This window comes from Lipotes vexillifer, unplaced genomic scaffold (genome assembly GCF_000442215.2).
Source record: "Lipotes vexillifer unplaced genomic scaffold, Lipotes_vexillifer_v1.1 scaffold298, whole genome shotgun sequence".
In the NCBI taxonomy this organism is placed as follows: Eukaryota; Metazoa; Chordata; class Mammalia; order Artiodactyla; family Lipotidae; genus Lipotes; species Lipotes vexillifer.
In genome coordinates this window covers 102,465-121,441 of record NW_006793272.1, presented here as the reverse complement: position 1 = coordinate 121,441, position 18,977 = coordinate 102,465, and the positions used below count along the sequence as shown (strand labels likewise).

Genomic DNA, 18,977 nt, shown 5'->3' with positions numbered 1-18,977 from the left:
TTTTTCTTTGCGGTACACGGGCCACTCACTGTTGTGGCCTCTCCCGTTGCAGAGCACAGGCTCCGGTCGCGCAGGCTCAGTGGCCATGGCTCACGGGCCTAGCCGCTCCGCGGCATGTGGGATCTTCCTGGACCGGGGCACGAACCCGTGTCCCCTGCATCGGCAGGCGGACTCTCAACCACTGCGCCCCCAGGGAAGCCCCTTCCTATGTTTTTATACATTATTACATTTGTATATATCCACAAACCATATACATTGTTGTTTCATGTCTATCCCATTAAATAAATGATAAATGATATACTGTGTGTGTGTGTGTGTGTGTACATGCATATCCATCCCCTTCTGCAAATTACATTTCATTCAACATGGCTTCTTCTAACTGTCCATGTTAACACACTTAGTCTGTTTTTCACTGCTGTATATTATTCAATTATATGAATATATTAGAAGTTATTTATACATTGTCATGTTGATTGAAGTCTGGATCGACTTTTTCCCCTTCAGCCAGGAACTACGTTAAGATTTGCTTTCTGTAATTTGTATTATAAAAACAATAGATATATTTCTATCATCCCAGAGCCTAGGGTCCTTCCACTCTGAACTTCTGTTTCCGTAAGCCCTTGGTCTCAGAGTATATACGTTTTGCCCGCTGTGTGAGGCCCCACAGCACAAGCCTGTCATGTAGCAGGGAATGCATTTAGGATCTTACATCTTTGAACTCACTTATCAGAAAGCATGCCAAAAGCCACTGAATCTAGGTGGAGGTCATAGCCATGCTTGGTGTACTGCCCTGTTCACCTTTCCAAAGGCTTGAAAAATTTCAGAATACAAGTTGGAAAATAAAAAAACAAGTAAAAAAAACCAAACAAGTACAACAGTAAGGCTTGGCTGGCTTTGCCTGTGGGCACGAAGATAAACTTCCTGGTTGCAACTGGTGGTTTCCCACTTCCTTGTTCTGGACCAAATGGGGCTACACAACTGCAGGGGCTCCAAAACCTTTCTTCCTGTGAATTTCATGAAGTTGGCCGAAGGCCCAATCTGGAAAGTGCCCAACTAATGAAAAGGGTTACCTCTCCGAAGGCAGTTTTCATTCTGAAATTCTACTTATCTGCATGAAAGCAATTTTCCTTCCCTGGGATCCTAATTCTAACAGTTAGTACACAGATGGTGAGGCGTAAGGACAAGGATAATTCTATATATTATTAACACCTATTGATTACTGAGTCTATGTCAGGTTTCACGCTAAGAGATTAACATGGATCATCTCTCATCTAATTATCACCACCAAAGAAGTATTTACTATTCATAGCCTTCTTTGACAAATGAGGAAATAGATGCTAAGATTTAAGCCTTGCTCCGAAGGCTTAAGAAATAGCAGAACTATAACCTGAAGCCATCTACTTCCACTGCTCTCAAGATTCCACAAATCATATCTATCCAACAAACCAAATGTCGAATAACAGGGCATGGTTTAAATACATATTATGTCCATTCAAATGATGAAATACTATGCAGTCATTAGAAATCATGTTTAGAAGAATATTTAATGACACTGGGAAACAATCATAGCATATTAACTTTTACTATATTACAAAGTAGCATGTATAAAATAATCCCAATTTTGTTTTTCATAATGGGCATATATACACAGAAGACTGGGAGGAAATTATACCAACATATTAATGGAGGAATTATCACTTATTCTTATTTCCTTCTTTATTGTTCTGTAACGCTTGATGTTTTCCTTATAGTGACTGGATTACTTTTATAACGAGAATGAAATGTCTATTTTTTCTTTTCTTTTTTTTTTTTCCTTTTTCTTTCTCTCTCTCTCTCTTTTTTTTTTTTTTTTTTTTTTTTTTCCTGGCTGCACCGTGCGGCATGCAGGATCTTAGTTCCCCGAGCTGAGATTGAATCCGTGCTCCCAGCAGTGGAAGTGCAGAATCCTAACTACTAGACCGCCAGGGAATTCCCCCTACTTTTTCATTACCCACTGAACAGCTCCTACATAGCTTACCCAAACCTTATCTATTATCCTGTACTGTTTTTCCCTCCTGGAATTACTTCTGCCCGATAATTAGCACAGTAGATTCTGAACTTGGCTTCCAAAAGGATTAGGTATGATGACAAAGTACAAAGAGGCCCAAAACGATCAGTCCCCGCTCCTCTGCTGAGAACTCCTTTTCATGCTTCCCCAGATGGGAAAAGTCATCTGTATCTCCGGCCTTGCTTTTACCGGGAAACTGCGTACATTCAAGCACATGTTGAAAGCAGAACAGCCCAACGAGGGAGAAAAAAAAGACAAAAGCAGTCCCTGCTCCAAAAACCTTCAGAGAGACTTCCAGGAGACAATTTGGGGAGATGAAAATACTGAATCAGAATCTGTGGGCCAGGGACTTCCCTGGTGGCACAGTGGTTAAGAATCTGCCTGCCAATGCAGGGGACACGTGTTCAAGCCCTGGTCTGGGAAGATCCTGCATGCCGCAGAGCAACTAAACCCATGCGCCACAACTACCGAGCCTGTGTGCTGCAACTACTGAAGCCTGTGCACTCTGGGGCTCATGCTCCACAACAAGAGAAACCACCGCAATGAGAAGCTCGCACACCGCAAAGAAGAGTAGCCACTTGCCACAACTAGAGAAAGCCCGCATGCAGCAATGAAGACCCAACACAGCCAAAAGTAAATAAAATTTTTAAAAAAAGAAAGAAACTGTGGTCTAAGACTGTAGAAGTCAAAAATTCCCAGGAGAGAACAAAATTGAATATGTACACGTGGGGAGAAAGGCTGCTTCTGCTGTGTATGGAAGGGGAGGGGAGGCCCGTGAACAATCTGAAAGCTTCTTCCCCCTTCCAGGCATTAAGGGAGAATATGTACAGTTGCAGGCAGTGGCTCAGAGGACCGCAGACGCCAGAGCAGCTTCCGTATCAGAAAGGAAATTGGTGTCCTTGAATTGCTGTTTATTTACTACGGATTTTAGGTTTCCAGCATCTCTCCCTTTGAAATCTACAGCATTCATATGTACGGCTTCCTCTCCCATGCCAAGGACAGTCTTAATAAAGCTGCTCAGGTAAGAGACAGTCTCTCAAACACCCTTTTCAGTAATGAGTCCAAAGCTAGACCAAAAAGCAGCTACCTCTGAGGTGAAGATGCCAAAAGGCTGCTCCTTTGGGGGTTCCAGAGCAGCTGGTCTGTTGAGCACTAGGAAAGGAGGTGCTGAGATGGTGAAACCATTAAGACACAGCAGCTTCAGCCTGAGCCCACCTCATGAACTCGGGACAGTCCTAGAGATATGAGTCTCCCTGGGGAGAATACTGCCGTTTAAAAATTTGAGTGTATAATAAATGGGATCTAGAGAAAGAGAGGGTCATGGGGCTACTGAACTCTCGTAATATCATGTGGCCCCAAGGCCAACAGGGCATCAATCCTGCAATGCCAAGATCACATGTCAGGCTGTCGTAATTGCCCTCACGCACCCCCATGCTTCCCTCACCTACCTTGGCTCACACCCGGCCTCCAGACCTCTTTCCATCCAGCAATGCACCCCTGCTCTCTGTAGCACAGATGAAATTTCATCTCATCTCCTTCAAAAGCCTCTCCAGATTGAGTCAGCAGACACTCATGACCAAATAATACTGCTTGCATCACAGGTCCACTCCCTTCCATGGGTACATGAAAATAAGCAGATTTAAGGGGTTCAGCGTTGGGAGGTGGGGGTGCCCGTACCCTACACTTCCTGAGGCAGAGGATGTAAACCAGCTCTGGGCTATGCACTTTTCTTACCTGGGGTGGGGTAGGGGAAGAGTTCTCTGCCATGGGTGCTCACAAGACAGCTAAGCTGGCTGATCACCACCCAAAGCTAGTCACTCCCTTTTCCTCCATCTATTCCTTCAAAATACCCCAGCTCTGAGAGAGGAACGCCCCAAAAGGCTGGCTTCTCTAAGAGGTTCCTAGGCCCTTGTGAAACCAAGAATTCCATCCTTTTCTAAAGACAGTTTTCAGCTTGCTCTTCAGCATCCTGGCTGCTAAGAGGCTACTGGCACTCAGAGCCCTCTATGGTGGCAGGATCCATGGAGACAGGGAAGGGGGAGTGAAAGCTAGCTACCAAGTGATGATGACTTCTTCCTTCCAACAGAGAGCACGAAACTCCGAGCTACCCAGCGCTGCCCAAGGCTGCTCCTGGCCATGCCTGCAGTTCACATGACTGGTGGGCCTTCAGCACCAGCCCCGCCTTTCAGGTGCAATAGATTTCCTCCGACTTCAGCTTCAGATGGGGCACGATCATATAAATGGATCTGGATATGCTAACTCTGCTCTAAGAACAGCATTAAACACACCAGAGACCTGCTTCCCCCAGGGAGATGGGAGGCCACGGTTAGACTTCAGGCTCTTTCCAGGTCTTAGAAACGCTGAGGGCTGCCAAGGCTAGAGCTGGGAAGTTGGAGAATGTTTTCCACACCACTGAGAGAAATGTGGCTTGGGGTCCTGAGAGCAGCGTTGTTTCCAGAGGTGAAGGGCCCAGGTCTCCAGCTGACAAGTAAATCCTAATGGCACAAGAATCTTGGAAAGGAGGTGCAGCAACAGCTGACTCAGACTAGCGGCTGTTCCTTTTTATCCAGTGAACCTGTTGTGGTTAATAACCAAAAAACTAGGAGTTTCTAGCCTTGGGAAGAGACCAGATCATCTACAAGAAGCATCACCAGTCGCCAAGGAGGGACTGGTTGGCTCTTCAGTTGCATCTGATATGAACACTTGTGACAGCTGCAGAGGTTCCCCAAGCCTCGGGAGGAGAAAATCTCCGCTCTGATCGTTATGCCAGAAAGTGTGACTATAAACTCTGGGTATCTCTATCCCTAAAGAGCATGGGATGATATCACCAGAATGAACTGCAGCTTTCCAGAACCCCACCCCACTCCAACTCTGATATTCCTTTTAAATACTCGAGAAATCTGTCTCACTGCCTTTGAGCTTTGAGCAAAGTCCCTGTACACGTGGAATTTCCTCTTCCCTCCTCCTCTCTTTCTGTGTGCTAGATCGAATGGCTCTAAACGCAGGGTCAGCAAAATATGGTCCTCCTGTTACGTTTGGGTCAGGAGGGGGGTGATTTGTGTGGTAAAATACACATAATATAAAATTTACCATCTTAACCATTTTTAAGTGTATAGTTCAGTGGCATTAAGTACCTTCACAGTGTAATGCAACCATCACTGTCAACCGTCTCCAGAACTTTTTCGACCAGTCCTCCGGTTTTTGAAAAATTTTATTGGAACACAGCCAAACTCATTTGTATACATACAGTACTGTCTATGCTGCTTTCATGCTACAACAACAGGTACGTAGTTAAAACACAGATCATATCACCTACAACATCTAAAACATTTATTATCTGGCCCTTCATAGAAAAAGGTTGCCGACCACTGCTCTAAACCAAAATATAGGGAATTCCTTGGCAGTCCAGTAGTTAGGACTCTGTGCTTTCACTGCCAAGGGTGTGGGTTCGATCCCTGGTCGGGGAACTAAGATCCCGTAAGCTGCACAGCACGGCCAAAAATTAAAATACATATATATATATATGTATATACACACACACACACACACACACACACCCACACACACTGGATTTCTAGTTTAAAATAGCATTTGCTTAACCACCACTAACACAGCCTCTCCCAGCTTTCCACTAAAATACCTATCAAGATACAGAAAATGAGAAAACTCCCCCAAACTACTGAAAACTTAGACTAATGGTCATCCTGTTACAATAATCTGGAAGAAATCTCCATTAACAATAAACCTAAGGCTGAAATGAGAAAAAAACAACCTGGGGCCAATTCGTGCAGCAGAAACCTGAAACAAGATAGTAAAACACTGAGACCTTACACCACTGTCAGCCCCATGGCTTAGCAATGGAGAGTTCATCTAGTAACCAGCAAACTGGATAGCCATGCCTCCACTACAGGGCTACTGTTTGCAAGGAAAACCAACAACTCCCAAAGCTGGTCTATATCCATTTGGAGACTCCTCCCATAAACCAAAAGGGCTGAAGTGATGGCTTTCGTACTGTCACACTGCATTCTGGGAGTGGGAGACTTCACAAGCAAAACTCAGGGACCAATGCATGTTGGAGGCTGTAGTTTTTCACATACTTTATATGTTCAGCGTGTCAGAGAATCTAGTAGTAGGACTAAGCGATTCTATATGCGTCTAGCAGAACCCTCCAGATGAAGCTGCTAGACACTGGGAAATGGGTTGGAAGCTCTGTGCATCAACCTGGCCACCAGGAGTGGAGCTGAGAAGGGGTTCTAACCAATACCAAAGAGAATATGAGGATACTCAAATGAAATCCACATGCCCTGTGTCTTTAACAAAGAATGAATAAATCGTCCTTCTAATATGCATAAACATAGCCCCAAAGACAGCATGCTTCCTATGAAAACCTCTAGCAGCAGAAGGGAAATGCGTATCATTCTGAAGACTTGGAGGAAGCGCAAAAGTCTACATTTAGTGTCTGAACCAGAAGAAATATTTTAGAAAATGGCATCCTCAAGAGAACACAAGAAAACATGGACTCTGTGAAACACGTATAGAAAGCCACTGGAATAAAAACATATTGAGAAGGAAAGACACCAAACTGGAGTGAAGAGAAAGCTCAGCAAACCAAGGAAGAATTACAAAGAAATACTGTAGCAGCAGAATTAAATTTCACATTGGAGATGGCAAAGAGCAGAACCTCTCAAATTCATAGTATGGTGGTCAAATCTGAACCTCTCCCAAGTATGCAGAGGAAAAGGAAAGCTGACCTTAGAAATCCAACAAAGGTTGTTATTAAGAAATCTATTAATGTAACGCACCAAATGGGGAGGTCAAAGGAGAAAACCCAAATGAACCTCTCAATAGATTCTCAAAAAGCATTAGCTAAATTCAGCAACCATTCCTGATTTTAAAAGGGGGGGGTTGATAATTTAAGAATAAATTCCTTAACATTATAAAGGATGTTTAATCTTAACCAACAAACAACATGAGAGTCAACAGAGAAAACACTAGGAACATTTCCACTAAAATCAGAAACAAGGCAAGAATTCCTGCCAGTACTACTATTATTTAACATTGTCCTGGAAGTTCTAGTTAGTACAATCAGACTTGAAAAAAGTTTTGCTCTTTGAAGGGAGATAAAGTTATCATATGGGAGTTGATACTATTAATTTCCAAAATAATCCAAGTGAAGCAACTGAAAAACTACTAAAAGAGTTAAGCATGGTGGCCAAAAATAAACATATTAAAAAAAATCAAAATCTTTCCTATGTACCAGTAATAATTAGTTTGAAAATATAATAAATAAATGATACCATAAACTACAAACTGTCCAGGAATGACGTTGATGAGAAATCTGCGGGATACACAATCCACACACACCCCCTAGAATAAATTAAGAAATCTACCATATGTCTTTTCCTGGATAGAGAGACTCACTATGGTAATGACACTAATGAAATTTTAGATTTAAAGTAATTCCAGTCAAAATAACAGTATTTGGAGGAAGAGTCTGACAAAAACATTTTAATTTCATTTGGAAGGAAAAAATGGTTCGGACTAGCTATGAAAAAAGTGTGAGTAAAGGAACAGTCTGGGAAGAATGGTGAAGAGAAATCTGGCCTGCTGGCTGTTACAAATACAAGAGTCTGAAATTGGTGGCAAACTCAACAGAGACATCAATGGGATAGTATAACAAGCCACCCAAATAAACCCTAGTGTCGAGGAGGAAGAAATTTTCCTCTGCCCTTCTAGGTTCTTCTGGCTGGTCTAAGAATTCAACTGACGTGAGACAGACTAACAGTAGAAAATCATACGAAAGTTTAATAACATGTATACATGGGAGAGAGCCAGGAGAACTGAGTAACTTGCCAAAATGGCTGGAACCCTCAGCTTAAATACCATCTTCAGCTAAAGACAGAAGAGGGTGCGGAGAGTAGATACTTGGGACTTCAAAGTTGAGGAGGGTAAGATGGGAAAACAAACGTTTGGTAAACAAATGTTTGCTGGGCCATGCAGAGACAATAGGACACAGAGAGGACTCTGATCTCTAGAGTCGGCCTAGAGCTTCCCCTGCCACACCTAGCCCATACTCGGCAGACAACTCTGGTGATAGCTTGGTTTCAGAAATAGGCCCTTTATCTAAATTCTTTAGGCAGCTAACGGGGAGGTAAAAAGAAAGACTTCCTGAGTCTTCTGTTTCTTAAAAATAATCAGCCGAAATTAATCCTCATGCCAAAGAGACACATTTTGGGGGTGGCAAATTCTGCTCCCCTATGCTAGCATATATAAGAATTTATGCTTGATAAAAATGTGACAGCAATAATCATAGGGAAATAGTTAATCAACAAACACTGCTCAAACAAATGACAATTTAGGGAAAAATGTTATATCCCTACCTCATACTATGTACAAAATGAATTTCAGATAAACTGACAGCTAAATATTTACAAAACATTAAAAAACTAGATTGTCTATCTGATCTTAGAATGCTAAAAGCCTTCAAGCACAAAAGCACTGGAAGAAATTATCATGGTCTGAAGGTGGTGCAGAAACCAATCACCGTGACCAATAAAAATGTAAAATATACATCAAAAGCATCATCAACAAGTTAGAAGGCAGTCTGGGGAAAACATTTACTACAAAGGTGATAAAGGATTAATATTCTTTAGATGGGGACAACTCATGCAGATCAAGAGGAGAAACACCTTTACATAAAAAAACTGAGAACGCAAAAGTGACAATTCACAAATTAAAATATATAATGAGTAATAAAGCATAGTATGCATATGTTTGGAATTTTCTATAATGAAATTTGAAGGGGAAAAAAACTGAGGAAAAGGGCACGGAGAAAAGCAAAAGGAAAGCAACCAGTGAGACGTGGCGGGGAGCCGGGGAGCACCTGCCCTCTTTCGTTTCCCTTGGGTTGCAAAAGGGAATCTTACTTATTAAGAACCCATGGGTTTCCCTGGTGGCGCAGTGGTTGAGAGTCCGCCTGCCGATGCAGGGGACGCGGGTTCGTGCCCCGGTCTGGGAAGATCCCCCATGCCGAGGAGCGGCTGGGTCCGTGAGCCGTGGCCGCTGAGCCTGCGCGTCCGGAGCCTGTGCTCCGCAACGGGAGAAGCCACAACAGTGAGAGGCTCCGCGTACCGCAAAAAAAAAAGAAAAAAAAAAAAAAAAGAACCCAAGAGGCAGGCTGGTTCATATTTTGTGATGGGGTATTTTCCCTAAAGGTAACTGAGACAGGTACCTTTTTTTGAAATTAGCAGCAGGACAGTAAGCACAGAACGTTCTCTTAAGGATATATTGGTTTTACTCAAACCTGAGTAACAGAAAGAATTCTGTGGCTTGGATATAGAAGATGGTAGATAGCTCTTCAGATGAGAACCACTCAAAACAGCCAAATGAATAAAAAGGAAATGGCTCAGACTCAGAGACACACAACACCACTGCCTGTACAGACACAACACAACGAGCAAGTCTGGTGCTGCTATATGAGCATCCACAGCACGAAGGAGCCAGGAACGGGAGGGGGGGATAAGAGTCTAAACGCTGCCAGGCCGGAATTCTAGGAGTTGGAGGTCAAAAGAGCACCATGCCCAAGTTGCTGCAGTGGTAGACCAGGTAGAAACCGCTTCCAATCTTAGCTCCACGTTCTAGATGCATGCCTTTCCGCTAGGCAGCCAGTTACAGCAGCAGACTCAGCAAGTCACATGTCAACTGTGGGCCCCATAAATGAAGCACTCTGGGACCCAGCCAGAACACTGGGGAACCGTCATTCCCAATTGTCAAGTGCAGCGTGGGAACCCGGTGGACAGTCCCACCCCTTCCCCACCCTAAAGAGAACTGCCAGCCCTTGCCCAGCCATGGTGCACCATAGTCCTTTCCTGCCGTGACTGGGCATCCCTCCATGAAGAGCATGCCAGCCCCTGCTTATCTGGGAGGCAGACAAACTCATATGTGGCTGGCACAGCAAAGGGCCGAAAGAAAAAACAAGAGGTTGGTAAGACAGCGCTAGTCAATGAACCCACAGCAGTGCCTGTCTGTGTACACTGAAATTTATGAAATTTTAAATAGGATGTTGTCATGGTTTTTAACCCTTTCAGTAGTACCAGAAGAGCCGAAAATATTCACTTCAGCGACATAAGGCAATGATTAGTAGCACTGGCTCTGTGGTCAGAGAGACATTGGATCAAATCCCACCTATACCACTTACGTGCCACTTAAACCACATAAACTTTCAGAGCCTGTTATCTTGATCTAACTGAGGATACTATCTGTACCTCCCACATAGGTTTGTTGGAAGGATTAAATTAGATGATTCATGTTAAATGTTTCCCCGCCTTGACTAGACACACAGTAAACCTGATTATGAGCATTAGCAGGAAAAGGAAGAAAGCCAGTCCTGACTCTGCCACTGTGTAATTTTAGCCAAGTTACTTAAAATCTCTTGTACCCAACTGCTTTATCTGTCGTGTGGATATAATGTATTCCTTATCTCATAACATTGTTTGAAGGATTAGATAAGATCGTTTAAGACAAAGTACTTTGAAAACAGTAAACAGAGCTATACTAATATAACATGGAGTAATTCTTTTAAGAGCTGTCTACTTTCTAAAACACTGATTTTCAACTAAATTTTTTTTTAAAAAAGGCAATCCCAAAGGTGACATACTGTATGATTCCATTTATATTGACACTCTCGAAATGACAAATTTATAGATGTGGAGAACAGATGAGTTGCCAGGGGTCAGGGACAGGGCACAGGTGGGAGGGTAGTGGACGTGGCTTTAAAAGGGCAACAGGAGAGATCCTCATGGTGATGAAACTATTCTTTGTCTTGACTGTATGGCTGTGATATCGTACCACAGTTTTGCAGTACTTTACACCTGGAGACTAATTAAAGGATACATGGGATCTCTCTGTATTTTTCTTACAGGTGTTTCTAAATTACAATGATATATTTATTATATAATATTTTATATATTTATCTCAAAATACAAAATTTAATTTAAAAATTTTGTAGACAATGTGAGTTCATGACACAATGGGGGAAAACCTGGGATATCAAGTGAACAAAGTAGAATAGAAAACTATAATTAAAGAAGACAAAAAGTAAAGAAATAAATTACATAAATCTTGAGAAATTAGGAAAAAACAGGAAAAGGAAATCAATAAAGATAAAAAGTTGAAAATTAAGCGCATACACACACACACACACACACACACACACACACACACACACACACACAAATAACGTAAGGTAAAAAGGATAAATATATCCAAAACCAGGTTCTATAAAACAACCAAAAATAGATAAAAGTGCTTACTAACCTGACTAAAATATAAAATATAAGAGAGAGAACACAAAACCAGACAAGGTTAAGCCCAAGAAAGAAAACATGACTACAATGAGGAGATAGTTTTTTTTAAATTATAAAATAAGAGGGTAGCATATGCTCAATTAAATTCATGGCAACATTTTTGAAAACTTAGAAGAAATAGATATTTTCCTAGCAAAATACAAATGACCAAAACTGACCCCAAAAGATTTGAATAGATGAATTACCATATAAAACACTGGAAAGGTAATTAAGGATCTACCAACTGAAAAAGACACTGAAACTTCATATTTGGGCTTCACAGCTGAGTTTTATCTGACCTTAAAACACACACACGCACAATTTCTAAGGACAGAGAATAAGAAGGAAAATTCTGCAGTTCATTTTACATAATTTACATAATTTTAATCCTTAAACTTGATGAAAAGAATCCAGTAAAAAATGACTCCAGGGACTTCCCTGGTGGTGCAGTGGTTAAGAATCCGCCTGGCAATGCAGGGGACACGGGTTCAATCCCTGGTCTGGGAAGATCCCATATGCCGCGGAGCAACTAAGCCTGTGCGCCACAACTACTGAAGCCTGTGCACCTAGAGCCCGTGCTCCGCGACAAGAGAAACCACCACAACGACAAGCCCGCACACTGCAACGAAGAGTACCCCCATTGGCCACAACTAGAGAAAGCCCGCACGCAGAACGAAGACCCAACGCTGCCAAAAATTTAAAAAATAAATAAAATAAATTTTTAAAAAATGACTCCAGTGTCACTTATCAGTACTAAGGCCAGGTTCTAAAGAAAAGACTGACAAATAGAATCCAATAATATATTACAAATAGTAATATTATTATGTTATTTCAGTAATGTCAGAGTAGTTCAAAACCAGAAAATCTAATGGCATAATTCACTATATCAAAAACTTAAATTAAAAAAGGATCAAAAACATTGAAAAAGCATTTGATAAAATACAGAACCATTTTCATTTAAAATATCTCCAAGTAAATGTGGAAACTATTTAAATATAATAGACTATTTGACAAATACCAACAGCAAATACGGAGAAACAGCATTTCTATTTGAAATTAGTTATAGACAGAGTGGCCCACCAGCATCATTTTTATTTAACGCTGTCTTTGAGTTTCTAGCAAAAACAGAAGAAAATGAAATAAATGATATAACCATTGGAAAGAAAAGATAAAACTAAAATAATAGTTACCAGAACTAACAAAACAATTAGGTAAGATAGCTAGATATAAAAACTATTTTTAAAATTAATAAACTTTTTCTATTCTAGCAAGAGGCATTTAGGAATGGAAAGGAGGATAGTATTCCACTCGTAACAAACAAAAAAGTTCTTAAATCTTTAAGAATAAATGTATCAAGAAAGGCATAAAACAAGATCTGAGCAGATGGAAAGAAATGCCATTTCTTAGACAAAAAGAGCTATAGGTTTTAAAAAATCAATTCTTACAAAACTGAAATTTAATGCAATTCTAATTAGAATCCCAATAGGGTGGGGTTGGGAGGGCTGAATAAGTGATATTAAAATGTGTAGAAAAGAAAAATTACCAAAGAATAGCCAAGAAAAATATTATTGAATCTAATGTAATCCAATCAACATGATTTAGGTACACAAATAGACACACAGATGAAACAGAACAGAGAATCCATAAATGGATCCTCGTATATAAAAAGTTTGATGACAAAGGTAGCAGTTCAGTTCACAGGGGAGAGTAAGGATCACTTAACATATTATGCTACTGTCACTGGTTATCCATCTTTGAGAAAACAGTCTTAACAAAGACTGGGAACCCAGAAGCTATAAGAAAATAATCATATTTGGATATGAAAAAAATTATGTGGAAAAATATACCATCAGTAAAGTCAATACATACAGATTTGGGGAAGATATCTATAATAAAGAAGGTAGACCAAGGGCCAATATCCAAAATATACAAAGAGGGCTTACAGGTTAAGAAAAATATAAATAACCCCTAGGAAATGGGTAGACAGCATGAACAGATAATTCAAAGAGAAAATCCAACTGGACCAAAAAAAAAGAGAGAGAGAGAGAGAGGGAGAGAGAGAGAGAGAGAGAGACAAAACCAAAATGCATTAGTAGCCAGGGAAATACATCCATTAAGTTGTCAGAATTATAAAAGAACCATAAAACCTTATGCTAGTAGGGATGTGAAACAAACAATAATCTCATATGTTACATATAAAAGGGAAAAGTGAATTATAACAGCCTGTTTTTGTAAATCAATATGGAAACAAATATTTATATATATATAAACATTTGTGTCTGTGTGTATAAATTGAAAGCACCAGTATATAAGGGCATAAGCACAATGATGTTTAATTCAAGCATTGACTGTAGTGGCCGAAATCTGGAAAGAATGTAAATGTTCATTAGTAGGGGAATAGCTAAATAAATTGTGCATCCATGAACTATTTTCCAGTCTTTTGAAAGAATAAGAGCCATACCAAGAAGCTTTGATAGATTTTCATGAGATGAAAAAAGTAGGATGTGTTAAAGTATATATAGAATTCTATTTTTATAAAACAATTAACAAAAACAGCAAAACATTCCAAAACCCGTGTGTGTGTGTGTGTGTGTGTGTGTGTGTGTGTGTGTACCTGTGAGCATGGAGAAAAATATGGAAGGATACATACTGGTTTGGTAATATACAGGGATGATGTGGAAAGGTAGAGGCAAGGGACAAACCAAATAAGGAAAAGGACAGGATAAAAAGGACCACTATAAAAAAATAAATCCAGCAGTTATATTTATGTATTTTATATGTACAAACACACATAAATTGAATTAAATTTAGAAAAGATACAATAAAAAAAAACTAAATGTGGTCTCTGCTTGTTAAAATTTAAAAAAAGCAAAAAAGGAAGGCAATAACCAAAATAATCTCTTGGTAGGATTAGGGGTGGTGTTTATTTCCTTCTTTATGTTTCTGCATTTTCTATAATGAGAACTGTTACTCTCATAATAATGAAATAAAACCAATAAATGTTACTTTTAAAACATGACACTGAAAAATTGAGCCCATTTTGGGAAATCAAGGGGGGGAAAACAGGGTTAAATACACCTTCCGCTTAGAAGCTGTCCAAGTAAGAGCTTATGAAATCAGGATCCATTACCCCTCATCCAGCAGAAAGTTATTCACCTTAGGCAAGAGACTAAGTGGCTATTCCAAGGAGCTTATCTGAAGCAGCAAATAGGGTATATTTTCCCCTACCTAACACTTTAAAGAATTAACTAAATCAGAAAGCCATTTACACCACTCTCAATTATCTAAGGATCGGCTGGGCTCTTTACTTTTTGCCCCCTCTCTCTGGCTTGCAGCCATTTCCCTGCTCAGAAACAGCTCCAAAATGGGGGCCAGAGAAGGGGGAAAGAGACAAAATTAATTGGGTCGATTTAGCTTCTCATTAGCAACTCTAATAAAAGGTTTGATAAATGAGATGGTCACAACTCGTGGTTAAAATGAGGCTTCCGGGACTCTTGAGAATTTCATTTAAGCAAACTTGCCTTCAGACAAACATGATTTGCCTGCAATACACTTTAATGGATCTGATGCTTTCTATTTTAAAGAAAGTCAGGACTTGTAATAAGGTGATATTTTTCTCTCCTCACTTTAATTTGCACTTTAACAACAAAAAAAACCCCATAAAAACACAAAACAAAGTCCTTCAAAGTAGCCTCAGTGAAACAGCAGGACCACAGTACAAAGATTCGCTAAAGGAGGGGAGCTGTCTGGCCCCCAGCATACTCAAGAGAAACTTTACGAGGGCGGCAAACTTCCAAGGGGGAATGTCTTGGCCATAAAACACCACCACAAAGAATCGCTAAAAAGGATCTGTCAGGGCTTGACAAAAGCACAAAGGCCAAATCTCCACATACAACATTTGCCTGTTTCATTGGACCCTTGAAGACTTTTGCCCCTTGGGAAGCCCAGACACAAAGCATTGCAGGTTCAAGGTGGTCACAAGCAATGTGTTCATCACCCTTTGTTATCAAACAGACAAAGAGTTCAGCAATGGCAACAGAAAAAACAATCTCCCCTTACTTGAAGACGACGACAGCTCCCGGACATGGAGGGCAGGCCAGGAGAAAGATCTGCAATGGAAAATAAATTAAGTATGGTTATCAAGAGAAATGCTGGACACAGTGAGACAGTGTTATTTTAATAATAATATTAATTAATAACCAAACTCTTACACAGAAAATGTAACATAAAAGACTTTAAAAGACAAGCAAGTGGTGTTCCAAACACGTCTGTGTTTGCACATGCATCTATGTGTGCCTGTCTGTTCCGGCTGTGTGTGTGTGATGGGGAAGGGGTAGGTCGGGGAGAGCGGGAAAGAGATGGATGAAGAGCGGAAGAAGTAATTGGTGGAGGGGTAGGAGATGGGGAGAGCTTTTCTTAAGCCATTTCAGCCTCTAAAACACTTCCTCTTAACCTCTAGAAGACTCAATTTTTCAATTCTTCAAGTTCAGCATGACACGAGTCGCCAGTATGACAAGCTTTTAACCTAGGACAAGTAAAAATGGATTCTGACATAGGACAAATACACAAATGCCATCTGGTTTGCCTCCCATGGGGGAAGGTGGGTTAATCAATACCTAGCTTTGCCAGATTTAGAAAGAAAAATACAGGATGCCAAGTTAAATTTGAATTTCAAATAAACAATGAACAATGTTTTAGTATAAGTATATCCTGAATAGTATAGGGAACGTACATATACTAAAACATTATTCATTGTTTATCTGAAATTCAAATTTAACTGGACAGCCTCTATTTCATCTGGCAATCCTATCAATATTGCCACCCCCCAGGCTCTTAACCTCCCTTTGATTCTGAAGGGGAGCAGAATTTGCTACCCCAAAGTTTGTTTCTTTGGCATAAGGATTACTTTAGGCTGATTGTTTTTAAGAAACAACAGACATAGGAAAAGCTCTGAAAACTGTGTAGAAGTTACCCTTCTGTAAGAGACATCTACATTTATAAGGAAAATCTCCATTTGTTAAGGTGTCTCCCTCTAGGAAAAGAAGGAAGACTCTAAATCTCTAGAAACTCTCAACAATGGAGAAGGCAAGGACCTAAATCTGCCTAACAACCTTACCCTTGTTCACTGTGCTTTTCCTGGTCACCTCCAGGAACTGGGCTCCTCCACCCCTACGCACCAACCAACACTCAACATCTTTCTTTTAACTTTGGCTGAAGATGGTATTTAAGGTGGTGGATTGGGCCATTTCAGGGAGTTAGTCAGTTTTCCTGGGTCTCCCTCATGTATACAGGAGGTATACATGTTTTTAAACTTCCGTTGTTTTTCTTCTATTAGTATTATTTTCCTCCTTCACATTTGATTGGTTTGTTTCGAAGCATGACTAAGTGGGTCCCTTTCTAGTCTCCCTGCTCAAACCAAACAAAAAGAACCTGGTCCTTCTAAGAGACCATCAGTCCCATGCTACTTGGTTTGAACTAGGCCTGGGTTACAGCCCTCAAAAACCTACAGCCGTGGCAGTCTGACTGCACCAAAGCACTGGTTCTCAAGAGGGACAAGGAAAGCCCTGCAGAGCACTTATAAAATGTGTAAATTCCTGGGCTCCCCCCATTAGGAATGCTGATTCCAGAAGTTTGGGGTTCCAGGAATCTGCACATTTTAACAAATGCCCCAGGAGATTCAAACACTCCAGGCAGCCAGATGTGCTGAAGGTTTGATCAAAGACATTCAGCAAAAAAAAACAAAAACAAAAAACAAAACAGACATTCAGCAGAAGGATTGACAAAAGAATGAAACTCATGTTTATGGAGTTACTTTACCTACAGTGACTTAATGGTGAGGATTTACAAAATCATTGATATGTGTCCCTCTCTTGTGGTGAGCGTTTATGAGCAGACATTATCTGCATTATGGGCTAGCTTGGCTTTGTCACGAGTATATTCTTTACATCCTGTCCTTCAGTTCTCTCAGAATCTACACTTAAGAGGAAAGGGTACTATAAGGAAAATCACTATAAGTAGAGACACCTGCTTGAATCCCTGCCACGAAGAAGAGAAAGAATGGGAAAGAAAAAGGGTCTTGAAAGGAACACGGCCAGGAGTCCATTACCCACACAATAGTTCATCAAAGAACCCCGCCAAGAAAATATCCATCGAGAACATGCCTTTCCCCTGTGGATCAATTTGATTAAAAGTGCAAAACCAGTGACAGTTGCAGGTCCACAATCCTTTATCTGCAATTGCCAAATCCAAAAAGCTCTAAAAACCAAAAGTCTGTTTTTTGTTTGTTTGTTTGTTTTCAAAACGAATTTGGTAGCAGATATGACTTGAACTGAGCTGACTTTCTTTACTGCATTTATGGTGAGTATTCACACATTTTCCACAAAAAGAATGTATTTTGAATATGGGGTGCTGTCCCAGACCCCACTGGGAGTGTCTGTAAAACACGTTCACTGGGGCTTCCCTGGTGGCGCAGTGGTTGAGAATCTGTCTGCCAGTGCAGGGGACGCGGGTTCAAGCCCTGGTCCAGGAAGATCCCACACGCCGCGGAGCAATTAAGCCCATGTGCCACAACTACTGAGCCTGAGCTGTACAGCCCACGAGCCACAAGTACAGAGCCTGCGTGCCACAACTACTGAAGCCCGCGCACCTAGAGCCTGAGCTCCTCAACAAGAGAAGCCACCGCAATGAGAAGCCCGCGCACCGCAACGAAGAGTAGCCCCTGCTTGCCACAACTAGAGAAAAGCCCGCACGCAGCAACAAAGACCCAACACAGCCAAAAATAAAAAATAAAATAAAATAAACACGTTCACTGTATTGCCTTTCTAAAATCCAAAAAATTCAGACTTATGAAATACATCTGAACTTAATGGTTTGGGACAAGGATTGTCAACTTGGAATTTCAATCATCCAGACATGAACTTAACCCCACTCCTCAATCCCACCTGTCAGGAGCAGTCCAAGAAAGAAACAAAGCTGGTATTCTTTACCACTGACCCAGCAGTAAAGTTACTCACCTTAGGCAAGGGACCAAGTTGGAGGCTGTACATAGTTACCCAGCATCAGGCCCATCAAAGGCTACATTCAGAAGCTACAGTATATAGAAAGCAGACAGGGGCCCCTAACCACCTTGGAAAGAATACTTCTGGAGTCACCTAAGAGCCATGCCAGCAGTCTTCCTGAGCTTCTGGAATACCCTAGATACTTCCAACATGCGAAAACAGAGAAGCAAAAATGCGACACTGGGCCCCACTGTTCACTCTTACTTTTCTATACCCACAGCCAAGAGGAGATAAGCAGATTCTTGGGGGCCGATTTCCCTGTAACTGCTCCATTTGGCTGGTTCTGATCCACGACAGCCCTATGCCAGAGGCCCAGAAACCTACTGAAGAAAGCAAGCCTCCAGTCCCAACTCACTCATGCATCTGATTTCTCTTCAGGTAGCTCTGCTAGTCTTGACTGTAACTGAGTTTTCCAACAGTTACTTTCCTGTGGCCATGTCATTCCCAACCAGCACATTGGCCTACCTCGTCTTGCCTGTCTATTCCCAACACCAGGATAGAGGGTATCTTTTTCAAGCAACCTTTAAA

General features: G+C 41.1%; 1 protein-coding gene across 2 annotated transcripts in view; it reads right to left on the bottom strand.

The window, feature by feature from the left end:
• The window catches only part of TMEM164 (transmembrane protein 164), a 169,326-nt gene that overhangs the window by 70,906 nt on the left and 79,443 nt on the right, over positions 1–18,977 (bottom strand). Inside the window, exon 2 of one of the 2 annotated variants that reach the window (XM_007466290.1) lies at positions 15,451–15,500. The exons of the other annotated variant lie outside the window; for it this stretch is intronic. Coding sequence (XP_007466352.1) covers positions 15,451–15,500 — 50 coding nt within the window. The remainder of the gene's footprint in view (positions 1–15,450; positions 15,501–18,977) is intronic. 2 annotated transcript variants of the gene reach the window in all.